Source organism: Haliaeetus leucocephalus, unplaced genomic scaffold (genome assembly GCF_000737465.1).
Source record: "Haliaeetus leucocephalus isolate CR32 unplaced genomic scaffold, Haliaeetus_leucocephalus-4.0 Scaffold251, whole genome shotgun sequence".
Classification (NCBI taxonomy): Eukaryota; Metazoa; Chordata; class Aves; order Accipitriformes; family Accipitridae; genus Haliaeetus; species Haliaeetus leucocephalus.
In genome coordinates, this window is record NW_010972687.1 from 10,532,106 (window position 1) to 10,555,796 (window position 23,691).

General features: G+C 38.7%; 1 protein-coding gene across 1 annotated transcript in view; it reads right to left on the reverse strand.

The window, feature by feature from the left end:
* SHC3 (SHC (Src homology 2 domain containing) transforming protein 3) overlaps nucleotides 1-23,691 on the reverse strand; it is a 56,794-nt gene that overhangs the window by 19,905 nt on the left and 13,198 nt on the right. The window contains exons 2-4 of the mRNA XM_010568696.1: nucleotides 15,805-15,875; nucleotides 3,542-3,605; nucleotides 723-842 (exon numbers count right to left, since the gene is read on the reverse strand). Of these exons, the coding sequence (XP_010566998.1) occupies nucleotides 723-842; nucleotides 3,542-3,605; nucleotides 15,805-15,875 (255 nt within the window). The remainder of the gene's footprint in view (nucleotides 1-722; nucleotides 843-3,541; nucleotides 3,606-15,804; nucleotides 15,876-23,691) is intronic.

Genomic DNA, 23,691 nt, shown 5'->3' on the forward strand with positions numbered 1-23,691 from the left:
TTTTTTTCTCTCTAGCTGTATCTGGGCAGAAAGTTGCATGCCCTAACACAGTATGTGCCTCACAGCAAAAAGCACAGCAGTTAACTATGCATGTCTGTCTTTCTCTTTATATATACCCTGAGCAAGGATTTTTCTCATCTCATACATCACTCACAATCCACTGCAGTGATTTCTCTAAGTCTGTCTGTACCTTCAGCACAATGAAGAAGAAAAAATGGGCTGCTTGAAAAAGGCTGCCTTGTGTCTCCATAAGACTGGCATTTCATTGCACTGCAAAATCCCTGAGGCTGTATTTTTAGCAGTGCCTCAGGAATAGATTGCCCTTTAAGGCTCTAAATAGTAAGAACGACAACAAAATTCAGGATGCACATTCAGTCCTGTAGTTACTTACTCCAAATGCATCCCTTAACACCCTGAAAGTTTGTAGTTGTACCCAACAAGAACTCCCACAACCAGAAAATGCCATTTCATGTCGTAGGTCTTTTAAGAGCAAAACCAAGCTACCTGAAACATAGCAAGAAGAAAATAATTCATCAAACCTGTGTTGAATACAGGAATGAACAATGACTCCTACTATGCTTTATATCCTGTTTTCCTTCATTTTGTAGTCATTACTGAGGAATAGTAACTTTGAGCAACTCAGTATTTTGGCAGACAACAAATAATTGTGCAGTAGGCTGTTCATCAAAAGCCTCACAAATTAATATGGCAGTTACACTCACCTGTTTTGTATCAGGAGTCATTAGGTTTAAGCTGGTGGTGGAGATATTCAGCATTATGCTCATTCCTGCAAACTGAAGATTGCTCTTTCCCAAGATGCTAGAAAGAACTTTGCTTGGTGGCTGTGAGATGGGGGGAAAAAGCACATTTTTGTTCTCTGTTTAATTGGGATGACCTTCATTGTATGCAGGATTAGCTGTTATCTTAAAGGTTTCTAAAAAGTTGCTGACTTTTCAAAGATCATTTCATTGCAACAGCTGTTTTCCTCTGGAGATATTTTTTCATTTATACTAGTACTACTACTGATAATAATGATTATGATGATGATGATAATAATAATGGTAATAGCAGCAGCTAGGCAGGTATTCATCCACTTTTGACCTAACAAAATAGGGAGTTTGTGAGATGGCGAAGTCTCATCTTCACCAAGGGACCAAGTGAGCAGACTAAGATGAATGCCTTAGGTCAGTATCTTAAAATGGCATGTTCCTATTCTGTAAAAACAGCTTCAACTCATGAAGAGAAATCTGTTGTTTGCTCTGCATCTACTGACCGCTCTACCCCCTTCCCACATGTAAAGCAGGACTCCAGTGATACTCATGGGATGCTCACAAAAGGGGATACACAGTGTCATTATGTTTGTAAACTTCTCAGCAGTACCTAAAAGCCCAGACCTAGGCTAAAACCTCTATATGCTGGGGTACAACATGCAGCTAAAGATTACTCCTAACTCAGAGAACAAGTACAAAGTGTTGCAATGTAATAAAGAGGATGTAATAATATTGATAACTTTTGTAGGCCTTTTACTAGATGTTAGAAGGTTTTGTAGCAATGCAAGTTATGCTGCCAAAGCAAAGTTTACAAACTTCTCACCTTTGACAGCTACAGGGAACCACACAGCTGCATGGCAGCAGCCTGATTCAGGTAACCACAGCCTGTAGAAAATCAGGCTGTGCAGCAATAACAGACCAAGTCCTTCCACTTGCTGTACTTGCACTGGTGAATATTTATGCTGGTCATTAGGATATAAAAGCAAAGCTGTGACTGGAGGCAGTGTTCTTCTGCCACTGTATTTGCATTTGTCCTAAGCTGCCTGCATGCTTGGAAAGCATTGTCCCTAGCAGGATGGAGACACTTGTGCTTCTTAACTCCTTTAAGCCTACATATATTCAGTTTTAACTTCTTTTCTTTCTGTTTAATTGATTAAAAACACACTACCTACATACTGCTCTTATGTAACATTTGGGCTGCAATATTTTAACTTTGTCATGTTACAGAGCTAGTACTTTATTAATTTCTATTTAAAACAAGCCCTTTTGAATATTCTTGCTTGCTTCTCTTCTTTCCTTAAACCTTTGTGATTCCCAGCTCATGCCTAATGATCACCTGCCCACAGCCTGGCTAAAGCATGAAAACTTGCCGTCAAGAAGTACATGTCATCTTAACCGAATTCATAAGCTACTAGTGGCAAAAACATGGTGAAAGTACAGGCTGGCAAAAGATACCTGCCTTTAACATTTATCTGAAATTCTGTTGCTGGGCAAATTTTGTTCTTAGCCAGTACACTTATTTTAAAAACACTATTTCTTTTCAATAGTTGATAAGCACCATTGCTTCTAAACCCAGTAATACAGCAAGGTGTCTCACTAGGCACCTGGGAGTCTGTTTAACCTCCGTTTCCAATGATACTTCGCATCATTTTGCTTTCCAAGGAAAAAGATATTTTCCACTTTACTTTCAAGTTTAAAAACAAAAGCCAGAGAACCTAGAAATGCCAATGAGATAAATTTGGTGGTAGTGGTGGGGAAATCACAACCTTAATTTCTGCAACAATTTCCGATTACTCTGTGACATATGTTGTCACATATGTCTTTTTTTTATCAAGGGAAGATTCTCCGTTGCAGACAAGTGGCATTTCATCCCATCCCTTTCTGCTGGGATCCTGCCTAGATGGTGGAGCAGCTGGGGAAGCAGGCAGACCTTTTCCTTCACCTGCCCTTCTTCTCCTGCACCCAACAACACATACAAGGGCTAGAATGAACTGCTTTCTGCGCTCCTTCCCTTAGAGTTAGCATTAAACCCCAGCTTTGCTAGCAGGCCCCTGGAAGAGCAGGCAGTGCAAGACTGTTGAGAGCCATGAGTACAGGAGCCGAGCCAAGGCTTCCTCCACTCCTTGCCTGCAGATCCTAACTCCTACCACAAAAATAAGAATAAAGGCACAGTAATAACCCTGTCAGGCCAACACCCACTGGACCCACCATCAGTGCTGGCCACTGAGCATCGGCCACAGGTGATTATGGAAAGAGCATAGGAAACAGAGGATCAGCGGGTATGTTCTCTCCATTTCCAGAAATCAGGCATTTCCAAACTCATTAAATGTCACCAGTAGAGCTATACTCCAACAACAGATCTAATCACTTTCAAAACTACATGTATTTTTGGCTTCTGCAATAGCTTCCAGAACCTATTTCCACAATGTACTCATGCATTTTATGAAAAGGCATCCCTTTTTGCTTGTTTTAAGCCTTCTGCCTGCAATCTACAAGAGAAAGAAAAGGAAGAGGGGGTTTCTACAGTAGGAACATAAAGGCAAGCCACAATCTTTTTCTAGATGTACTCATACTTCTAGATGCCTATAAAAGCAGATCCTGACCAAAAGGGCAAGAAGCAACATACAGCGGGTGAAAACAACCAATACTTTAAATGATTAATGATCTGCAATTCTCAAAGCTGCTTTAAAGTCACCTGCCTGCTGTGCCTGGTCTCATCTGTGTTGAACTAAGAAAATACTGTCAACTGCACTACAAGAAAAGAAAAATACCTTTCGTTTCTTGAAGGCTCCTTTGGCACCAGGCATGGCTTCACAAACACGACTGATAGCTTCCCTGAAGAGACAGAAAAAAGCTTTATGGCAAATGTATGTGTGGATTTCTTCATTATACTCAAAATGCACTGGGAGAGAACAGCTTCATACCATATTTCTGTTCACAAGTAAGGATAGTTAGCAGGTCAGTTAGCTCTCTTCTCAAGGCTAAAACAGGTGCCATTCAAACTTAGATTATTTCAGCGTGAAGTAGAAGATAGTAAATAGTCGATGTTAGTATAAGGAAGAGTACCTTGAGAACTACAAAGGATAAAAATGTTTTCTCACACTATTAAAAAGACCTTTTCTTACTGTAAATTAGAATATATTTCTTAATACCTTCTTCCAAGTCTCATTTTTGTACCTTATTAAGCCATGAGGAATCTGATCATAACACTTGTCTTTAATCAACATTGCTTTACACCTTTTTTTAAAATGTGTCTTTTAATGTAAAGGGTAGTAACTACCATTTTTTCTCACTACTATACTATGCACTTTTCCAGTCAGAGCAAAACCACCTGGCTTTAGGTAATACCAGAATCCTAAAATATTCCTGGTAATATGCACATTGTATACAACACATGTGAAGTAAAAAAATTTAATTTATATTTGTTCAATATGATCTGAATAATCTATTTGTGGCCCTGTGTCATATATTGTAAGCAAAATTAATGCCATTAACATTTTGCTTCAGTTTTCTAATATTGCTTTCATTCTTCCCATCACACTTAAGTTGAATGAAGGAAATGCATGTTGAAAATGAATTTGAATTCATTCTCTCTCATAGGACAGTAACCGTATACTACAAAAACTCTTGAAATCATACTACTACAAACAAATTTTATAGATCCTTTCAGTATTTAACACCTTACTATCTGAATAGTCAGTCTGGTCAGTATTTAGAATTTGCTCCCATGCACACAGAGACCCTCCTGTGACCATTAGCTACACAGCTGTAACAGACCTGTCCTGTTGATACTGTAACACAGAACCCTTGCACAGATACCAGTAAAGACGGCTCCTAACCTGGTTTATCTGCTTTAAATATGGATTGAGACTAACAGCACATTATATTTAGACCTAAAAACATGCAAATAACATGTATTTTATGCAAAAAAATATACAGAATGGGAGACAATGAACCACAAGCTAAAGAACAGTCAAAATAATCAAAACCTAAAAACATCACCTTGATAAAAACATAAATTGTTTTAATTTTATGCCATGTGCAGGATGATATTTCAACTGTGCATGAGGTGAATTCACAGGATCAACAAGTGAGTCGGGAGAAAAATGTCATATACGTATCAGCATTTAACATATAATGGCTTAGTAAATGTCACTGATTTATCTGGTTGCAATCAGTAACAACTATATAGTTATGCCTTGGGTGCTTTTACCTAAGGCCCAATCCAAAGTTTGAATCACCTGAAAGAATTGTATTATTTATTATTTTTTGAGGGTGGATGGTTGCGGGGGTGGAACAGGCCTTGCAGCAGGTTTAAAGTCATGTCATTCTGAAGAAGCGTGAGATTTACAGCAAGAGATAGTCAAAAAAGCTTTCAGGCACACAATCCTTTCTTCAGGTCTAAAGGAGAGCTTGTTTGTTCCATAGCTTGTCTTTTTCTCTTTTTTGTTCCCCAACTACATCTGCTCATTTAATAAAATCACCTTTCGCTAAAAACCCTGCCTTGCATATGCCCTCAGACCATCACAGCCACAACCGCACTCCATTTCACAGTTCAGCACTTGCATTTAGTTCCCACATTTACCACAATGCTGCTTTGACTCCCAACAAGTGTTATAGTTAAAAGTAGCTACTAAATTTTCTTACAGAGCAAGTAAAAATCGGTTGGTTTAAAAGAGCAGCCCTGATGCATCTTAGAAATACAGCACAGCAAGCATCACACACAGTGATCATCACGATACTGAGACATAGGTTACTCCTGAAAATGTAATCAGGAAAAAGCAATATTCTTCTTCTTCACCAAAAATGCTTTTCTTTGACTCAGGAAAAGCAAACAGACATGGTGTTATACAGAGCCATTCCCTCAGCCTTGTTACTGGGCTCAAGAAACCTGTGGTTTCCCATTTCTTTCTTGTACTGAACCAAATCCCTTGGAGGCAACGGGGTGGGAAGTCCAGGCCTGTGGCAGTCCTTGTCTCTTTCAGTTGAGACCCCTCATAGGTTTTGCCTCTCACAAAAGGGATTTGTGTTTCAGAGACACGAACTGTGAGGATAAATTCACCTCTAACTCCTTTCTCTTCCTGTTTGCCTCCACCACCTTGTCTCTCTAGCAGCAACATGGAGCAGGTAGGAAGAAAAGGGAATTTTTAGCCCACCGCACCTGGCAAAAAAAAACATTAATAAATTTGTTATTTTTCTGGTGCAGGGCTGGAATTTGTAGTGGTTTTGCTACTACCTCTTCTGCCAGCCAGCTCCTAGTAATCAGACATAAAGCATGTTATTTAATAGACCCATCTAACTCAAGGACCTTGTTGATCAAAACTGCCACTTGAGCGTAGGAGAGGAAATGCACCCGCTGAAAAGGCTGAAGCCCAGGGCTGAGAGCTGGCAAGGCTGCCTGCGTTGCTGTTTGTATGCCCTGCTTCGGCAGAGTGGGGAAAGAACCAAGCAGCTGAAAAGCTAGGATATACAACCTCTCCCTCAGTAACAAAATGCTGTAGATTTTCCAACTACCTGTCTTCCGTTTAGCAAAATATCTCAAGTGTTATTGAACTCGGTGTTTCTAAAGTCTGCAGCAAGACTGGAAGTGGGGGGAAGGACCTGAGAAAGGTGATGGCTTGTTGACATACGTGTCAGATGAGGCAGGACGTCTGAACTTGACAATTCTTTTAACTTTGGTTTTTTAAACTCTGTGAATACTAAATGTACTCAAGCAACTGCAGGGTTTAAGTTACCAATGCTTTTGGTGAAAATGTTGCGAACTTCAGAAAAGATATTCATAGAGCAATTCTGCCTAGGCAAGGTCAGAGTGACCTGGCAGCAACTCTTTTTGTACCTGCAACAAAAGGCACAGTTCTTTTCCCACCTGGGATTTAGGGAGTCTTAAAGAAGTACCTGATGAAAACAAGAAGAAAAAGGATGGTTGAATATCTGCCACCACACTGACGTGCACTTTTTCTGGGGGAAGGTTCCCGGATCTCTCTGTTCAGAATATTCTAGATCATTTTTGGAGGGGTCTTTACACAAATAGCCTGGTGATGCGGCAAAGACATCTAAAGACTTCTTTCTAGCTTGAATTGCCAGGCACACAGGGCAGATGTAAGCTTTTTTTTGCAGCAAATCAAGTTTGCAAATGCCTCTGCAGCACAATACCTGAGCCACAAATCAAGCCCAGAAATAGATACTGCTGCTAGGTTGAGAGTGCCATTTCCTGACTTGTGCGTGCAAATGCTTGTCTAAGGAAGGCAAAAGCAGAAGTTCTGGACATATCTGCACAGCTAAACAATTGCACAGAGTTGGAAAAGTTAGATGTGACTACATTTGCTTCCTTTCCAATAAGAAAGTTATTCGACACAGACACATATTACACCTTTCTAAGCCACACGCTGTTTCATTAGCCAGGCTCAGATAAATACCAGTGTAGAGTTATCTTGATCTCTTGTAAAATTAGCTACTGCACTGTCTGCAGTAGGGACCACATGCTGAGTTCCAAATCTGTCCAAGAGTATTTTCTGCTTTGCAGATGGTCATACTGTGGAGTCATTTTCTTGGCACAAAACATGTTGTGTATCTTGAATATAATTTCAGCACGCAAATGTATCCAGTGAAAAAATACCAACATGCATTTTCTGAGGCTGACCTATTCTGCTTTAAAGTGACTTGACACCTCTCTGAGATAGAAAAAAAGACATTTTACATTGTCATTTTGTTCCATTAAAAAGGCTAATGCCCTGATATTTTTCATAGCTTTAGTCATATTTTACTCTGACTGTTATATAAAGTAGCCCACTCAGGAAGCTCAAATCTGTTCCTCTATGAAACACCATCACATGAAAATACCCTCCCTTCTTGTGGTTTCAAAGATTTTTTTGGCTGTGATGCTAGGTTTTGTTGTTGCTGGTTTTAATTAATATGATTTAATTGATTAAAAAACAGAATTCTGGAACTCACATTTCAGGAAAATGACAGCACATACAAATTGCACAGATTTTCTCAACATATTTGGAAAAAGTATAGCCATCTCAAATATTGAGATGAGAAACTGTGACTAGTTTTTAGCCTGAAATGTTTTGTATGAGAAGACGTAAAACCTACCAATATTCTCTTGTTAATGTCTTCTAGTATCCTACAGTTCCCAAGTTCATCTTTGCCACGTCCAAAGCACAGGTTAAAAAAACAGACACCAAAAGATGGACTTTGTAAATGAAAGCATGACTGTCTAGAAGAATTGTACAGAAGGCTCCCAGTTATTTCTTAACAGTATTATAGTCCTGCTATTTTTTTTTAATAATTTATAAATCATTACCAAGTGTTGTACCAGTATTTGCTGAGGAGAAACAAAGTCTACACTGGATATAAAAATAAAAAAAACAGAGACCAAAAATACATTTTTAGAAATACATTTAATAATTGAAATATTATTGTTCATTTGCAAAACAGTCAAAATGTGCGTGTGCTGTCTGAAGTAGCACAGGGGATATTCGCTGGCTCTGAAGACTAAGCCAGTATATTACTGTTTACGGAATTTTAAACGTCAACTGGTAAATTGACCATGTCTGGAAAATGTAAGGCTGGAGAAGTAGCTGAGGAAAACAGAACATAGAGTATGGACAGGAAGGGGAGGCAACTGCGTGGCGTGGATGCACCTACTGCCACGAATTCAGAGTACCGTGCAGGGAGTACCCCTGCAGGGGAGCCCCCCCCCAGGAAGACAATGCCATTTGTCACACCAGCCTGACCAAAGCGAAGCCTGTCCTGACCGCACAAGTGACAGAAAGCCTGGAAGAAAAGGTTTGTGGAATAAGGCGACATCAGCAGATGTGGCACGCAAGCTGTTGTCACTCGTGGAGCAAGGAGATGATGATTCCTCCTTTTCTTCCCCTCCGCTCCTCCTTTTGTTTCTTGAAACGGAGTTTTTTCACATGTAGAAAATCTACAAGCAGAAAATGAAAGCAAGCTGGCCAACTTCATTTTTGGTTTACTGAATAAACTTTATACAGTATAAGAGTCGGCTTTGACAACTGTTAGACATAGAGTACCACATGCTATTAGATATGTAGTATGCAATCTATCCAATGGTTGTTATTCTTACGCTCCAGCAACTTCAGTATGAGACCTACATCAATCTGCTAACAGAAGTCAATGCACCTGAGAGGACTCTTTTGCTTTTACTGCCAAAGAAACTTTTCATCCATTGCTATGCTCAATGACAGCTCTGTTCTCAGTATTTATAGATCATCTAACTTTAAGGAATATTTGCAATTTCAGTACAATCTGTACCTTCTTTTATAACATGCAAGTAAGTTTCAGAAACTCTGTTTCATTCATCAGTAACAGAGAAATCTACCTGATCTTGATGATGACTTCTAATACAGTAGTCCTGAACAATGGTCTTATTTTTAGAAAAGTAGAGTGATTATCCAGTACCACATCTTGTTTAGATGCATCTCTTCACTCTGCATGCACAGACAGTCACATGTGTGCTTGGCAAAACTGGAGCTAACATACACATTTTTTCCTTACAGCTATTGCAAATGTATGCCCCAACAGGCAATGCCACAGAGGCATACAGCCGCTCCTCCACTGCTGAGAACACAGCCATATATATCTGCAGTTAACCATAACTTAGACTCTGACAATCTTGGTCCAAAATTTGGGGTACTTTTCAAAGAGGAAACCTCTTAAGATACTGGTTGCAGCTTTTATGAATATAAAATGGGGGTATAAAAAACCTTGGTGTTGAATGCACACCTACAAAAGCCTTCCTTCTGCACAACCCTCCATCTGTCAAGAACAAGGTCAATGATACCAAAAAACTAAAGAAAAATGTACTTGAAGGTTTAGATCTGTCAGATAGCTCAATCCTTTAACTTCTTTTGTGACCTTCAGGGTATTTTCCACTCAGCCTGGTCTCTAGCTGTTTATCCTAGTAGTGGTCAGGGAGATGGAGAGAGAGAAATGAAAACTGTCTTCTGTTGCTAAATCAGGATCATAGTAACCTCCAAACTCAGTCCAGCCTCAGGTCATTTACTACAGCATCTTCTCTCTCAAAGAGTAGCCCATAGCAGGTATTTCAAAGGAAGGCATAGGAAACCTTACAAAAGTAAAATGAAAAAATTCAGTCTAACGAATATTTTTCTGTAACCCCTAATTGGCTTCATGCCCAAAAAAGGACTTTGGAGATAGGTATCCTACAAAACCTCTTTTTTATTAGAGGGTTAAAGTTCTAACACTGCCCTTTTGAATAACACCATAAGATATATGACATTTTATAAATATACAAGCTGTATTTGCCAAAAAGGACCATCCAGTCGTGATGAACTGTCTGGACATAGGAAAGACACTCAAATTCCTTATTTTCTCTGTGTGATCAAGCGGCTAGGTGCTATTAGCAGAAGAACTTGAGAGCATCTCTGTTTCCAAGGTGCTAGGCAGTTGCTAACTTTGCATTGCGATTTGCATTTAAAACATGTCAAGACCACTCTGCCTTGGTCTTTCTGCTTCTGCAGAACCACGTGGAGTCACCAGCTTTCTGAAAACGCAGGGTACAGCCATACCTGTAACTGCTTCCCTGACCATTTGGCTTTCAACTCTCCACCTTCCCCTCCCCCTGAGAGGCTCTTTGCTTTCTCACAAAGGCAAGTGGAATGGGGAAGCTCAATTAACTACTCGCACTCAGGCTTTGCATTACCATATATTAGTTGAATTAATCCAAATACTAGCTAACATTTTCCCCACTAATACTACATTAAAGTGAAAGATTTCAATGTTAAGCATACAAAACCCTATTTATTCTAACCCGTTTCAGTGCTAATGATAGCTAAACTAGCAAATGTAAATTATTCTCTGACAGTATCAGGCACTATAGCTTTCATTGGCCCACTTAGAGGTGTGCTGTATGAATTATAAGGATGTCCCCACTCACTTTCGAGAATCCTGCTTCCTGCTGAACTGAGTAGTAGTCAGCACCTCATGCTTCCCAGAGCTTTGGCCCTGAAGTAACTGTGCACAAGGAAAGAGGATTCTTGTTCACACCCCTTCCTGCATACAGCTGTGTATCCGGATGGCGGTGTGGGTATGCGTGTTCTGCCATCCCCTAAGCACTACCCCACATCCAGAGCCCATACAGCAGAAAGCAGGGGTGAACCACACTCACCTCCCAAGCAAGAAAGCACATTAAGGAGGAGACTGAATACAGAATTCACTGCAGATAACACATTACCTATCCGCCTTCAAAAATCACAGGGGAAACATTCTTCCTTTTCAATGTCTTCCGTCCTTTTTTCAGTGATGCTTGCTGACAGTGAATTTCTGCAAAGAATACAGATGTGGTTGAAAGAAACACTACGTCAACTGAACTTCATTCATACTGTTTAGCACTGGACTCAAACCCAGCTCTAAAATCTGGATTTCCATCATCTCCCCTCCAGAAGCTTGGGATATTGACGTAAATGGATTTGGTTTTCAAGATTAATAAAGTTCAGGCCCCAGATCTGGAGAGGAATCTCTTTCAAATTGTTCAGCCCAACAGAGTTCATGGAGAGGATTGGGATCAGAGTCTGGATTCAGGTCCACTGCTGATACAAAGTATTTCAATCCTCTGATCTACTTGCTATTAACACAGCATGCAGTATAATGTTTTACTCAGCATGGGGAGGTGTGACTTTCTGAAGCTGCGTGCAGTAAACTGATTGCATTCAATAAAATACCAAGGAACATGCAGCCTTTTAGTCCAGACACTGCTGTAGGACAAACAGTGCATGCAACATTATTCTAATTCAAACCAGTGCATAACTATACTCATGCATACAACACAGTAGTGAAGACTCACTACACTATAACAGATTTAACAATAAGCACACAAACATACTATACGAACTGCAAATGCTGCACGTGTTGCAAAATAATTTTACCTGATTTATTTAATTTTTTTTAATAAACAGCCTGAGGGCACAAAGGGCCTGGCCACACAAGTTTAAGAGTGGCCCCTTTCTGTGACGATGATGGTAGGTTTCAGAAGAACTTAGGACCACTTGTCACCTGCAGTTAGCTCAGTAGTCTCGTCTGCTAGTCCTCCTGTTCCTCCACTACGTTGAAAATGAAATGCTTCTGTTCATCTTGCTGCCCAAGAAAGTGATCTTGACTTCACAAGTGTTACAAGAATTATCACTGGATAATTAATGATGCAATATGTGGATTCATCTGGCTTTTATTTATCATTACGCATAACTGCTGACCCTTGGCTTGCACATCCATTTATTTGCTCAAGAATTCACATGACATTACATTCATTACAGAAAAGAATAAATACAGTACAGCTGATTAATACTACTCTAGTTCTCCTACTTCTCCTGTAGTGAAAGAATCTTGAGACTTCAAATGTGTAATGATAAAGGGGGAAATCTGTTATAAATTGTACATAGCTGTTCATTTTTCCTCAAATCAGATCCAAAATTAGGTGAACAATACCTTTTGTCAGGCACTACCAAGATTGTTAAGATCTGATGAGGAGTATGACAAGTGAAAGTGCTTGCTCACTGCTTTCACATGAAGATAAATGTATTGCTGCAAGTTTTAGCATTTTAATTTACAGAAAGTGAAAAAGCAAACCAAAAACAAGTTATAGGCCAGGCACAACAGCGTTAGATGGCACAGGTTGATTTTTCGCATGACTGACAAGGAAGGAAAGACCACTGGCCAAACTGTTTACACTGGGGCTTCAATCCAGTTCCTGGAGTTGAAGTCACAGTTCTTCATTTGTCAGACTGGTCCATACATACACAATGATGTATATGCTTTCCTAATGTATTAATTATAACAGCTGTGATTTTCAAAGCCATGCAAAATATCTGGACAACTTTTCCTATTTACTTATTTAAAATGGGTGTCTAATTCACTAGATAACTGGAAATCTTAGCCCAATTTTTAAGTAAATTCTAAACGTTCACCCAAGAATTTAAGTGCCCTTTACAAGCACTAATTCATTTAATCACAGTTGTCTGTGACTGGGGCTAATGGTTTCTCCAAAATAACGCCCAAAGTTTGCAGCAGAGCCAGAGACTACACATCTCTTCCTCCCATGACTGAGCCGCAGAAGATTTTTCTTCTAGGAATTGGTGCTGCTCATCTTACTTTGGGGTTTTGTTCCTTCTCAAGGCTAGCAGAAAGGTAAAATGACATATGCAATAACTGGAAGACAGAAATAAGGCAAATGTAGGATTCCTAATGGCTGACTTCCTATGTTTGAGCTCTGCAATGTGGAGAAAAAGCAAAGGTAAGAAAGCACACAGGGACAGGGATGTGATGCAGCGCTAGAAAGGAAGTAAGTGCTTTGTATGTGTCAAGCACAATGTGTGTTTATTAGGAAGAGATGCATCCAGACTTCCACACTAAATCAGGTAACTTGGCTCATCTTTTCTGTTTTTAATCATACTTAGTAAATACCACATAATACCAGAAGTCATACTGGCCCAAGACAGATCACTTTCTCCTATGAGTGGTTTTGCAAGGTCTTGGAAAAAATAACAGATTAAACAGGTGTGAAGCATGCAGTAGGATCAATTTATAAAGTTACGGGTTAGAAAGGGATCAGAGCTGCCTTGACATGTGTTTCTCCAGTTGTGGGAAACAGCACAGAGAAGTTTACACAGCCCCACGCACAGAGAAGCTTTACTGCAGCTGTGGTTCTAGGCTCCTCAGCTGGAGCAGGCACAGTTAACATTACTAGATCTACAGACCCAAGTCTCAGTCACACTCCATCACCAGCCATGACTTTACATGGACAGTTTTCTTACTGGTGGCAGGCTGCAGAGAAATCAGCAATGGACAAACCTAAATATAAATGTATGACATAGTAGACATAAATGTAACTTTCAGGTGCTTTTATTTTATTTGTAATCAAAGGGCTGCACAGACCATTTGGTGCCGGGTGTCTTCTTAAAAGGGAATTGGTGCCTGCAATATCAGAACATCAGCCTTATTAATTCAGTGCATACCTTAAGGCCTATGTTACGTTTCTTAATGCACACAAGCAAGTTAATCAGCAAATGTGAATTTTAATAATTCCTTAATAACATTTTCTTAATAAAGAATAGGCTTGTATGTGAAATGCTACCTGTCAAAACGTGTGGGTACTTAAAACTTAAGACATGAGGATTTTTAGAGCCAGATAAGTTAATGAAATGCAGATTAAGATGCTAGATCCTGATTCAAAAATCACCTAAAGACTCCTACTTTCAAAAAAGTTTTAGATCAGGAACTTCATGATCAGAATGATGAGTCTTCATTGGTTTATGATAAACAGTAAATTGCAAATGCAAAATAACAAGCAAAACAGGAAGATACAGCTTCCTCCTTGAAAAAATATCATGTGCTCTAGATGTGGTCAGAGGAAGATGAGCCAAGAAAATGCCCACCAAGTAGTCAAATATGCTATAACTTCAACAGAAAAAAAATATAATCCCAAGTCTGTTTCACAGTAAAAGCCAAGATTCACTTTTGTATTGAAAGAACTATATATAGATAAAGATACTTTGTTTGTGCAGACCATATTGCTTTAGATCAGCAAACATGCCTAAGTATTAATGGCAGAATTGTGCCTTTAAGCTAGGTAATAATAAAAGTGTAACACTGTTCCAATGAAGACATGTAGTGAAAGAGACCGTGCAGAAAAATAAAGCCAAATTCAGTTCACCTTCAGGTATAGAATACAAAAACAATAACTTATCACAACTGTTTCATAAGCCAGTATGATTTAACTTCCAAGTGGTAAACACAAATGTGCCACCTGCATTAGAACTACAAGCCTTCTTAGACATTTCAAAAGGTCACGGCTGCAAATACCACAGAAATGTACACGACGAGTTTAGAAAAGTACAGTAGTAAAATTCTCAGATGTCTCCATAGTCCACATTGCCTAAAAACCTGAATTCTGTTATTTACGTGTCCTTGTGCTTTTACACCCCTCATCAATGCAGTATCTTGACAAATTAATGATTAACATTTTGTGAGGATTTACGGGCTTCAATTCAAAGCTGCTATATGCAAGTGTAACTCAAAGTCAATGCATATAGACCATACAATCGGCATCCAAGTGTAAAAATAAGTAATTTTTCTCATTTAATAAAAGAAATACTTAGCGCTCTATGGTATGACAAATGGTTTATGATAGACCATCAGCAACTGTAAGACACCTCAAAGAGGTGAAATGCAAGCACTGTATCCAGTCATACCACTTTATGTGTGTTCCTTTGGAAAGGATTACTTCACTATTTCAATGACAGAATTTGAAAACATGGTCTCCAGTTGCTAGAAGATGTCAGTGCTACAGTCCTCTGAAATCAATGAGCTCAGCTTTTGAAGTGAAAATGCTTGCAAAACACTATTTCCTATAGTTCTCAGAAAATACTCTTCTAGAAAAAAAATTATTCATGGACACTTCTTAGGACAGTGCCATACTTATGTAGCTCTTGCAAAAATACTGTGACAGGTTTAAAAGAATTGTAATAAGAACCTAATACAAGCTTCTTACATACAGTCTGGAAAAGACAACATTCTTTCATTTGTCTCTGGTACCATTGTGGTGATATATTTTCATTTATATCCTTTGTACAGCCAGTTTGTAATCTGACATCTTTTCATAAGAAATTACTACAAAAACCTATAAAAATGCTGCTCCAAACCAGCTCCCTAGATTAATTTTGACAAATTGTAGATTTTAAGCATATTGTAATTCTCAGTGGCTTAAATGTCATGAGATTGGTACCAAGATAAGTGCCTTATTTGGCATAACAAACAGGCAAAAATTTTCTAAAGCAATTCCTGGCACATCAAAAGACCATGAAGAAAATATTCCTTAAGCCGTGTTGGAGCTATATTAATACCAGCTGAGAGATTTACCTTAAAAGCAAAATTAAAAGGTGGACATTGGTATCCAAAAATTATTTACTACGTGCTTTGCCATCTTCTTGGCCCTTCCACTGTGGGGACACTATTCAGAAGTTACTTTAAAAAACATACTTTCACAAAGTCTTACCTTGCAATCTGTGTTCTAGTACTGAAGTCAAGAGATCTCATTGAGCGTAAGACTTCTATGCACCCCAAGTACTGTAAGGAAAAAGAAACAGTTGGAAAAGATATTATAATTTTTCTTGAGTTCTGGGAGAAAATGCAGCTAATCATTAAAAGGCATTGTACAATTCTTATTGTTACATTTGATTTATCCTATGTGTCAGGTAGGTTTTTATGATTATGTTCTTGTATGTCACAGATTTATTCCATAAACATTTTATTTCATTTAAGACTCAAGTTTGGTTCAACATATCTTTTTACATTTAATCTAATCACTGTAATACACCTAGTTCATAATGTGTTGATGTACTTTTTAATTTTCCTCTATCTTAATTGTTCCATTTTAGATATAAAGCTAAACAAAGTAAAAAATAGTATTATTGAAAAAGGAAGTGTGGTAAAGCAAATTCATCTAGCACTGATCAGCATGAAAATCTTATTTAAGAGGGAGAGAACTAAGCCTCATTAGAACAAAAAAGGTAAATTATAGCAGGGCGAGATGAAAAAAGCACCAGCAATCCAAAGAGGATTCTTTAATAACCAGCTCGGGGATAGATGGGATTTAGTATTTTCATTAATGACACTACTATAAAGATATAGGAAAATGCTAACAAAATATACTAATAACCCATGCTGGGAGATGGCTTCAACAGGGTCATTCAAGAGAGGAATGACATGAAGATTAGCTAGTAACTAGGAAAAGACTGGACTTATTGACCCAGATTTCTGCCCTGCATCTCTATGAAAAAAAGGGAGTACCATTAGAAAATATGTTAAAATATAACAGTATCTATCACAGGATTGAGAAAAACTCAGGTGAATCTTCTAGACTTGCTTCCAAAAGTGGGCATAATTTACAGGTGCTAAAGCCTACATGCAGCTACAGCTCTTGTCAGATAATTGGATAGTGGCTTTGTACAAACTGACTCATGACTGGCATATCCCATGGCAGTATCTTGCATGTAGGTTAAGTATTCAACCACATACCTGACTTTTGAAAGTCAGGGGAAACAGGGATGAGTCTTTACATAATGAGCCCGATAATGCTATTCTAGTATTGTGGGTTTATATCAGCTTTTATATCAGTCTTATATCAGCTATTATATCTATTCTCAGATACAGATACATAATGCAATCTATTTGGGTATGAAACTGGTGCAAAAAATAAGTGAGGCCACCATTTTGTGTCTGTTTGGGGATTTTATTTATACTGAAAAAATGGTCTTTTAATTAGAGAATTATTACACCAGTAACTGTACTATCTAGAGTTTCAGCAATGCTTTTTCTATAGAAACGTGCATGTGACAAACTGTTTACAAGCCAAGGGAGTATCTAGTTTGTTTTCACATGTCCATGATTTTTTAATTTATTGCTATCAAATGTTTTGAAGTCATTACAACACTGAACAAAATAAACTAGAATATCAGGTGACTCCTATTCATTAAATTGCTGAAACCTGGATTATAATAGCCCACAGTTTCTGGGAAGGGTTGATTTCCTAGAATTTTTTAGAAATCTCCTGCAATCTTACATATTTGAAAAGCTTGTAAAATCCTCACGGAAAATGACTTCTCTATAGAGATCCTGGCATATGAAGCTTTCAAGCTAAGGGTCATACTCTCAAGCTGTTTAGATTATCATCACTCCTCTGTCACTGCAAAATCAGGTAACCCTCATATCTTATTAGAAGTAGATTCCTATTTTACATATACTTCTGCCTGAGTACTTAAAGCATCTAGAACAAGATTTTCATGCTCTGATGCAGGAAGTTGAGCCATTAACTCTATTTTTAAGTATCTCAGAGGGTGATTTGATTTGCTTGGGGATGAAGTTCGTTAAACATCAATTGAGATAATCAGCTGAAGTCAGTTAACTTATGCCAATATACAGCAATGAAAGATGTTTTGCTGTACTCTTTTTGTGTCATTTTGTTTTAGTTGTAGGATGCTTTTATAGATAAATTTTTCCAAATATTTATTTCATATGAGATATTTTTATAATTAAATAAGCTGTAAATGGTGTAACTGTTCAAAGGTACCCCTGTGATTTTTTGTTACTGGAATACTTGGTTTTCATTATTTCATCAACCTGTTCATTTAGACCACTCAATACTAAAACACTCTTGGATTGCACTTGTTCTTTCCCCTATCCCCCCCTGCCACAACTCTTTTAAAGCGAAGTAGTTGTACAAGTTTGAGAACCAGATCCAACATTTTAGAAGCAAACTCTGGAAGGTAGTTTGACAAGTACATGCAGGCGTGCAAATAAATACACAAACACATGTGCACACAAGTCACTGTCAAAATAAACACACAAATAATTAGACAAATACCCATAAACATACTTAGAATGCGTGCATTTAGACTCCTTTCAGTCATACTACCTGATCTGCATCAACAAAAGTAGAGACAAAACCAGACTGAAGGAAGGTCAGATGGAAAAATTACCCTGTACTTGTTTTATGTATAGCACAGAGACAGTTGAACACAACATAGTAAGGTTTGCAGTATTCCTGACTGATCAAGGCAAAGATGGCAACTGATTTTCTGGGATAAAAGATGTGAACACTTAATCACCACGGCATGTTTGCAAGTAATGAAATTACTATAAAAACTGACATTCAAAAGGTCCAAAGGCCAACTACAGGGACATATAACTCACCTACTTCTATGCTTCAATTATTCCCCAAGACCAACATTGCTCTCTAAAAATATCCATTTGAAGTACATCCTGACAAGGATCCACAGAAAGGAGACATACAACCAAGATAGCAAGTAAATAAATTATTCATTTATTTCAACAAATAAATATCCTGATTAAAAAGAAATGCTATCTTTTGCTTTAGGCATTCTATGAAACATTTAAAATATAGTTATAAAACAGTCTACTTCTAAAAAAGCTCCTCTTCACCCAGCACTTAATGTATATTCTAACCAATCATCTACTGCGCGCTGTGATACTTATGAGCTCCCACTACCATCCTCCCTCTCATTGCTCAGGAAACAAAATATACCGAGGTGCAGCCCACCTTGAAGTAGGAAGATTTGGGACTACCAGTTCCAAGCTCTCTCAGGTAACATTCTGCCTTCTGTCTACTTTCTGATATTTGAATGAGTTTCCAGCTTGTATACCTTCATTGAATGGTACTATGCCCCAAGGAAAAAGTCTTTCATATGAATGAATACCTTCCCATTCAGAAGTTTTAGATTCATAACTAGCACTTTGCATGCTAAACAGCACCTTGCAGGAAGCTCATATAAATCCAAAAGCAGAGTGCCACATACTCCTGGGACCATACCTCTGTCATTGCATGAGGTTCCAACATCCTTATTAGTTACAATTCTTCCAGGTATATGTAAGAGGTGGCCATATATATATCCCAAGTTTCTGGTTCATCCCATAGATGAAGATTTTTCCATATTCCCTAAAGTACCTCTGTCTTCTCTGTGACTCAGTCAGAAAATTCTGGTTTAACAACTAAAAATTTTTACTGTACCCTGTGCAAGAAAGGGTACTGAGTTCTCCCAACATTTGTCAGAAACAGACAGCTCAACACATAAGCGCTGAGTGCATTCATGTGCTTGGAGTGAAGAGAAAAGGCAAATGAGGGTAGTCACTGTCAGATGTGCCTTTTTGCTCCATGAACATGAACAACCTTGTTCAGTGTTTCCTAACAAGCTCTTCAAAACACCAAGTTACTGGAAGAAATCTTCCATTGTTTGACTCAGAAGCTAGTAGTAACAACAGCAACAAATGTTTTTATAAAAATGTAGCAAGATGTAGCCCCATACAGCACTGCAGCAGTCCAGCTTGGAGTGACAAATGCTTGAATGCTTGAACGCTTGAGTGGCATATGCATGTCTAACAGCAGATGAGTGTCTGCCCTGAACACGGGTAGCAAGAATATCTGCCCATCACCTACTCTCAAACAAAATAAGGACTCCTAATCTCTGAGTCTGAACTACTGGAGTATCATTAGCTCACCAAAACTGCATGGGTATTCTTAGTACATTAAGCTAGACTGGTTTTAATCTGTGTAACTGGATGACCATCATCAAATCTGAGTAGTTCACAACATTGCAGATTGTACCTGCAACACACATAGCCTCGTGCAAGTTACGTAAGAGATAACATGGTTACATCAGCAAACAGACATGCACTTGCGTTGTTAGCCAAAAATTAGCTAGTGCCTTCAAATATTGATGTATCTGAAATCTGCACTAACGTTACATAGCTGCTGATAATAGCCTAGGAGGCTCGAAAAATAGATTCAGATTCACGGGGTTTTGGGTGGTGTATGTAGATTTAATTTTTGAAAATAGAAATCTCTGAAGCATATTATAAGATACCCTGTAATAAACTGGTCAATTCACTGAAAGTTTCTCACCCACAGGCTTAGGCTGTGCTTTTACTTGGCAAGTGAAAAAGTGAGCATCTTTTTACTTGCTGCATCTGTTCCTCATGTGTATCTCAAGTCATATGCCTATATTTCATTATTCCTTTTTTTGGGGGGGGGGGGGGTATTTCTTTGTTTGCTTTTGTGGGGTTGTTGTTGTTTTGCATTTTATTCTTGTTAGCCAAAGAGCTAGTCCAGAATTAGTGTATACCCTTAAAGTAAATGAGTAGTTAGTATGAACTGGCTAATGCTACTTAATTCCAGTTGAGGACTCCCTTATTTAAAAATAAGAGCTTTTATTTCAAATTCAGATTATATTGCTTCTATTGCAACACGCATTTATTTATGCATCAAAATGACAGTTCCTTCTAACTTCAGATATCATCATTAACAGCCAAAGGGGCTTCTGAAATGAGCACTGAGGGTTCCATAATGCTCCACAATACTTACAACTTATTTTCAAGTTTGCCATCTACCATAAATCATATTAAGATTCAAGCCCAGATACACCCTACCAAGCAGGGCATAATACAAAAATAGTAACAGCCCAGGACTTGACTTCAAGATAGTAAGTTTGTCCACAAGTAACTGTGGACACTGTCAGGATTTTTAATATCCATACTGATGCACGAAAAGGAGAAGAAAAAAGCACAAAAGCAACCCAAGTCATAGCCAGAGACTGTAGAATTGATAATTAACAAGGAACTGTAATCAGAAGGTGTTCCCTTTAATAAAATAAACTAAGTAAAAGAAAAAATAAGTGCCACAATATTTCCTAATTTTTAAAATTCTGCTTTAACTGAACATTTATTTATTACCTTGAATACCTTACTAATTTGACTGAGACATGCACCACAAATTACTTAACTCAGCTAATCAGCAGGAAAAGATCACAAAAAGATAAGATAGCTTATCACTACATACATTTGCTTCTTTACTTGATAAGGAGGTCATAGCATAGTTATATGTTTTTGATTAAACTACATAGTATCCTGTAGCAGTACATTTATTAACTGTGTGAAGACAGTGGAATCTTAGAAGCATTATAAATTCACAAAACCACTAAACTCTTATGTTAAGAGAAAAAAATACATTTTCTGAAATACTTCAGGTGCATCTGGCAATACAATTGCACCTTGCCAATCCACAAAATAACCTTCTGATGGGCAGTTGCCAGTCTGCCAGTCATATTATCCACCCACTAACAGAGGCAGAAAGAAGTCATTGACAAAAAGCTGTCTGAAGAAATACAGTAGCAATACAGTCCTTGCTATTTTTTAAGATAAACTGGGTACAGAGTTATACCTAGGATTTGAAATACGTAATTATAATTTCAGTTACCCATAGCAAAATCCCTTATCCTATGGTAAAGCACTTCCACAGAAGTCTGTAAAGATACTGGCATGTGGCAGGAGGACCCTTCCTTCCACATCTTCAGGAGGAAACGTAACTGCTTGGCATTTTTGCAGACAAATTTATCCTTACTCATGCAGCCTATACAAGGAGGACATAAAGCCTCCACAAGAAGGAATCTGACATAGTGTGTACACCCCTGCACCAAGCTAGCTCATCAGATTTGCGTGAAAGGCAGAGAGGGTCTGGAGGCACGGCTCTGCATCCAGGTAGTTGTGGGAGTCGTCCTAATATGAAAGAGTGGCTCCTCATCCTGATGACAACAAATGGCCCAGACATAGAAAACAGGCCTTCCTGAGTTCTTTTTCACCTAGATTCTCCCGTTAGCAGAGCAAAATGAAAAGGAAAGAAGGAAAGGAAAGAAGGAGAGTGTGCTAAATAATGGTGGGGATGCATTGCATGTTACCCACAAACTCAGCAAGCTTCTTCAGGGGCTATCATCTTAAGCGCAGTTACCTTTAACTGCAATCATTTGCTAAATAATGCTTAGTCTTTAACAACAATTCACACTGACCAGTATTTACAGCACTTATGTAAGTTTGTATAAAATTTTGTTTCCAGTAGTACTGATATAAAATACGCTGTGCATATACAGCAGCTTGAAAAGCATAAATCCTCTCACCCATTCCCAGAAAGACTTTCAAACCTTTACAAAACAGGTAAACAGTTCATTTAGTCAGGCTAAATATGGAGGCAGCCTATGTTTTGAATTCATCATTGAATAAAAAGATCACTTTAGAAGAAGGGGTACTCTGAAGACATCTCTACATAGCAAAGACTGAAGCTGTCATGCATATTCCATCAGTAAAGCAGACGAGGTAGGATATGAGCTGATGTCATGAGCAGTTATGAGGACCTAAGACTGTGGGAAGCTCCTAAGGCTGAGTTTACACTTGAAATCTTTTGAATATGAATAAGTATTTACATACTGAAAAAGAGTGTATGTAAAGGGACTTTATACATATGATGCTAGTCACTGACCTAAGAATGCGGCTCAGCTACCTGACTGGGACATAGATCTTGGTGGCAGCTCAGTAAATCTTTCTGGACTCAACAGTCAGCTAGCTCACCGGAGAGCAGGAATGACTTCTGAGGCCAAACTAGAACAAAAAGTAGCACTATAGGGAGGTAATTTTCTGTCACACCAAAAAGTCAGCATTTTCTGAAGACCTGCACTCTAATGTGCAATAAACTTTTTTTTTGTTTGGTTGGGTTTTTTAACCTTAACAGCTGCCCAGTGCCAAGAGGGTGTTTGCCAACCTGAGGCAACCTTTTCCTGGTAGGTGGAGAACCGCTGTATGTTGTCCTGCCATCGCTGTGGCATACATCCCATCCAAACTCTGACACCACAGAAGTCTGCAGGACACCCTTTCACTGCAGGTGTTGCTGATAACGCAAAGCACTCATCAAGGGGCAGAAAAGGCAGCCTTTGGCAAATGCTGGCTACCATCGACTGAGCAGATAGCGCAGTGGGAAGAAGGTCCTGCATGCACACAACCGTGCAGATTTATGTCAGTGTACCTGGATATTTTAAGCAGAAGGATGGAATGGAAGATTAGTTCTGTGACATTTCTAATGTAGGGTGAGTTACAATATTAGAAAAAGCTGTGGGCAGAAGCAAGACTGGATATTCAGAGCGAAATAAATTTGTATGAGCAGTAGTCACAGAGCTTTAAGTCAGCTGCTAGAGATTTCAGCTTGTCTGGTAGTTTGGGATATAAATATTTGCTTTTAAATGCTCCGCTTCACTATCAAGTAACACGATATTGAGATCTCACCTAACATGAGTGTTATACTCCCAGCCATGCCATAGTCTCCTGCCCTTCCCTCCCCTTGGGGCAAGACACATCTTCACGACTACTGGAAGATGCAGATCTCCAAGGGTACCTGATGACTGTGGTCTACCCGCATATGCTGAGGGAGCCGCTCTGTACCTCTGTCCCATGCTTCCCCAGCATCTGCACAACGGCACACCTGCTCGAGGGAGCAGCAATCCTGCATGAAAGAAACACTGGCAGCCTTGTTCTGAATGAGGAAACGGCC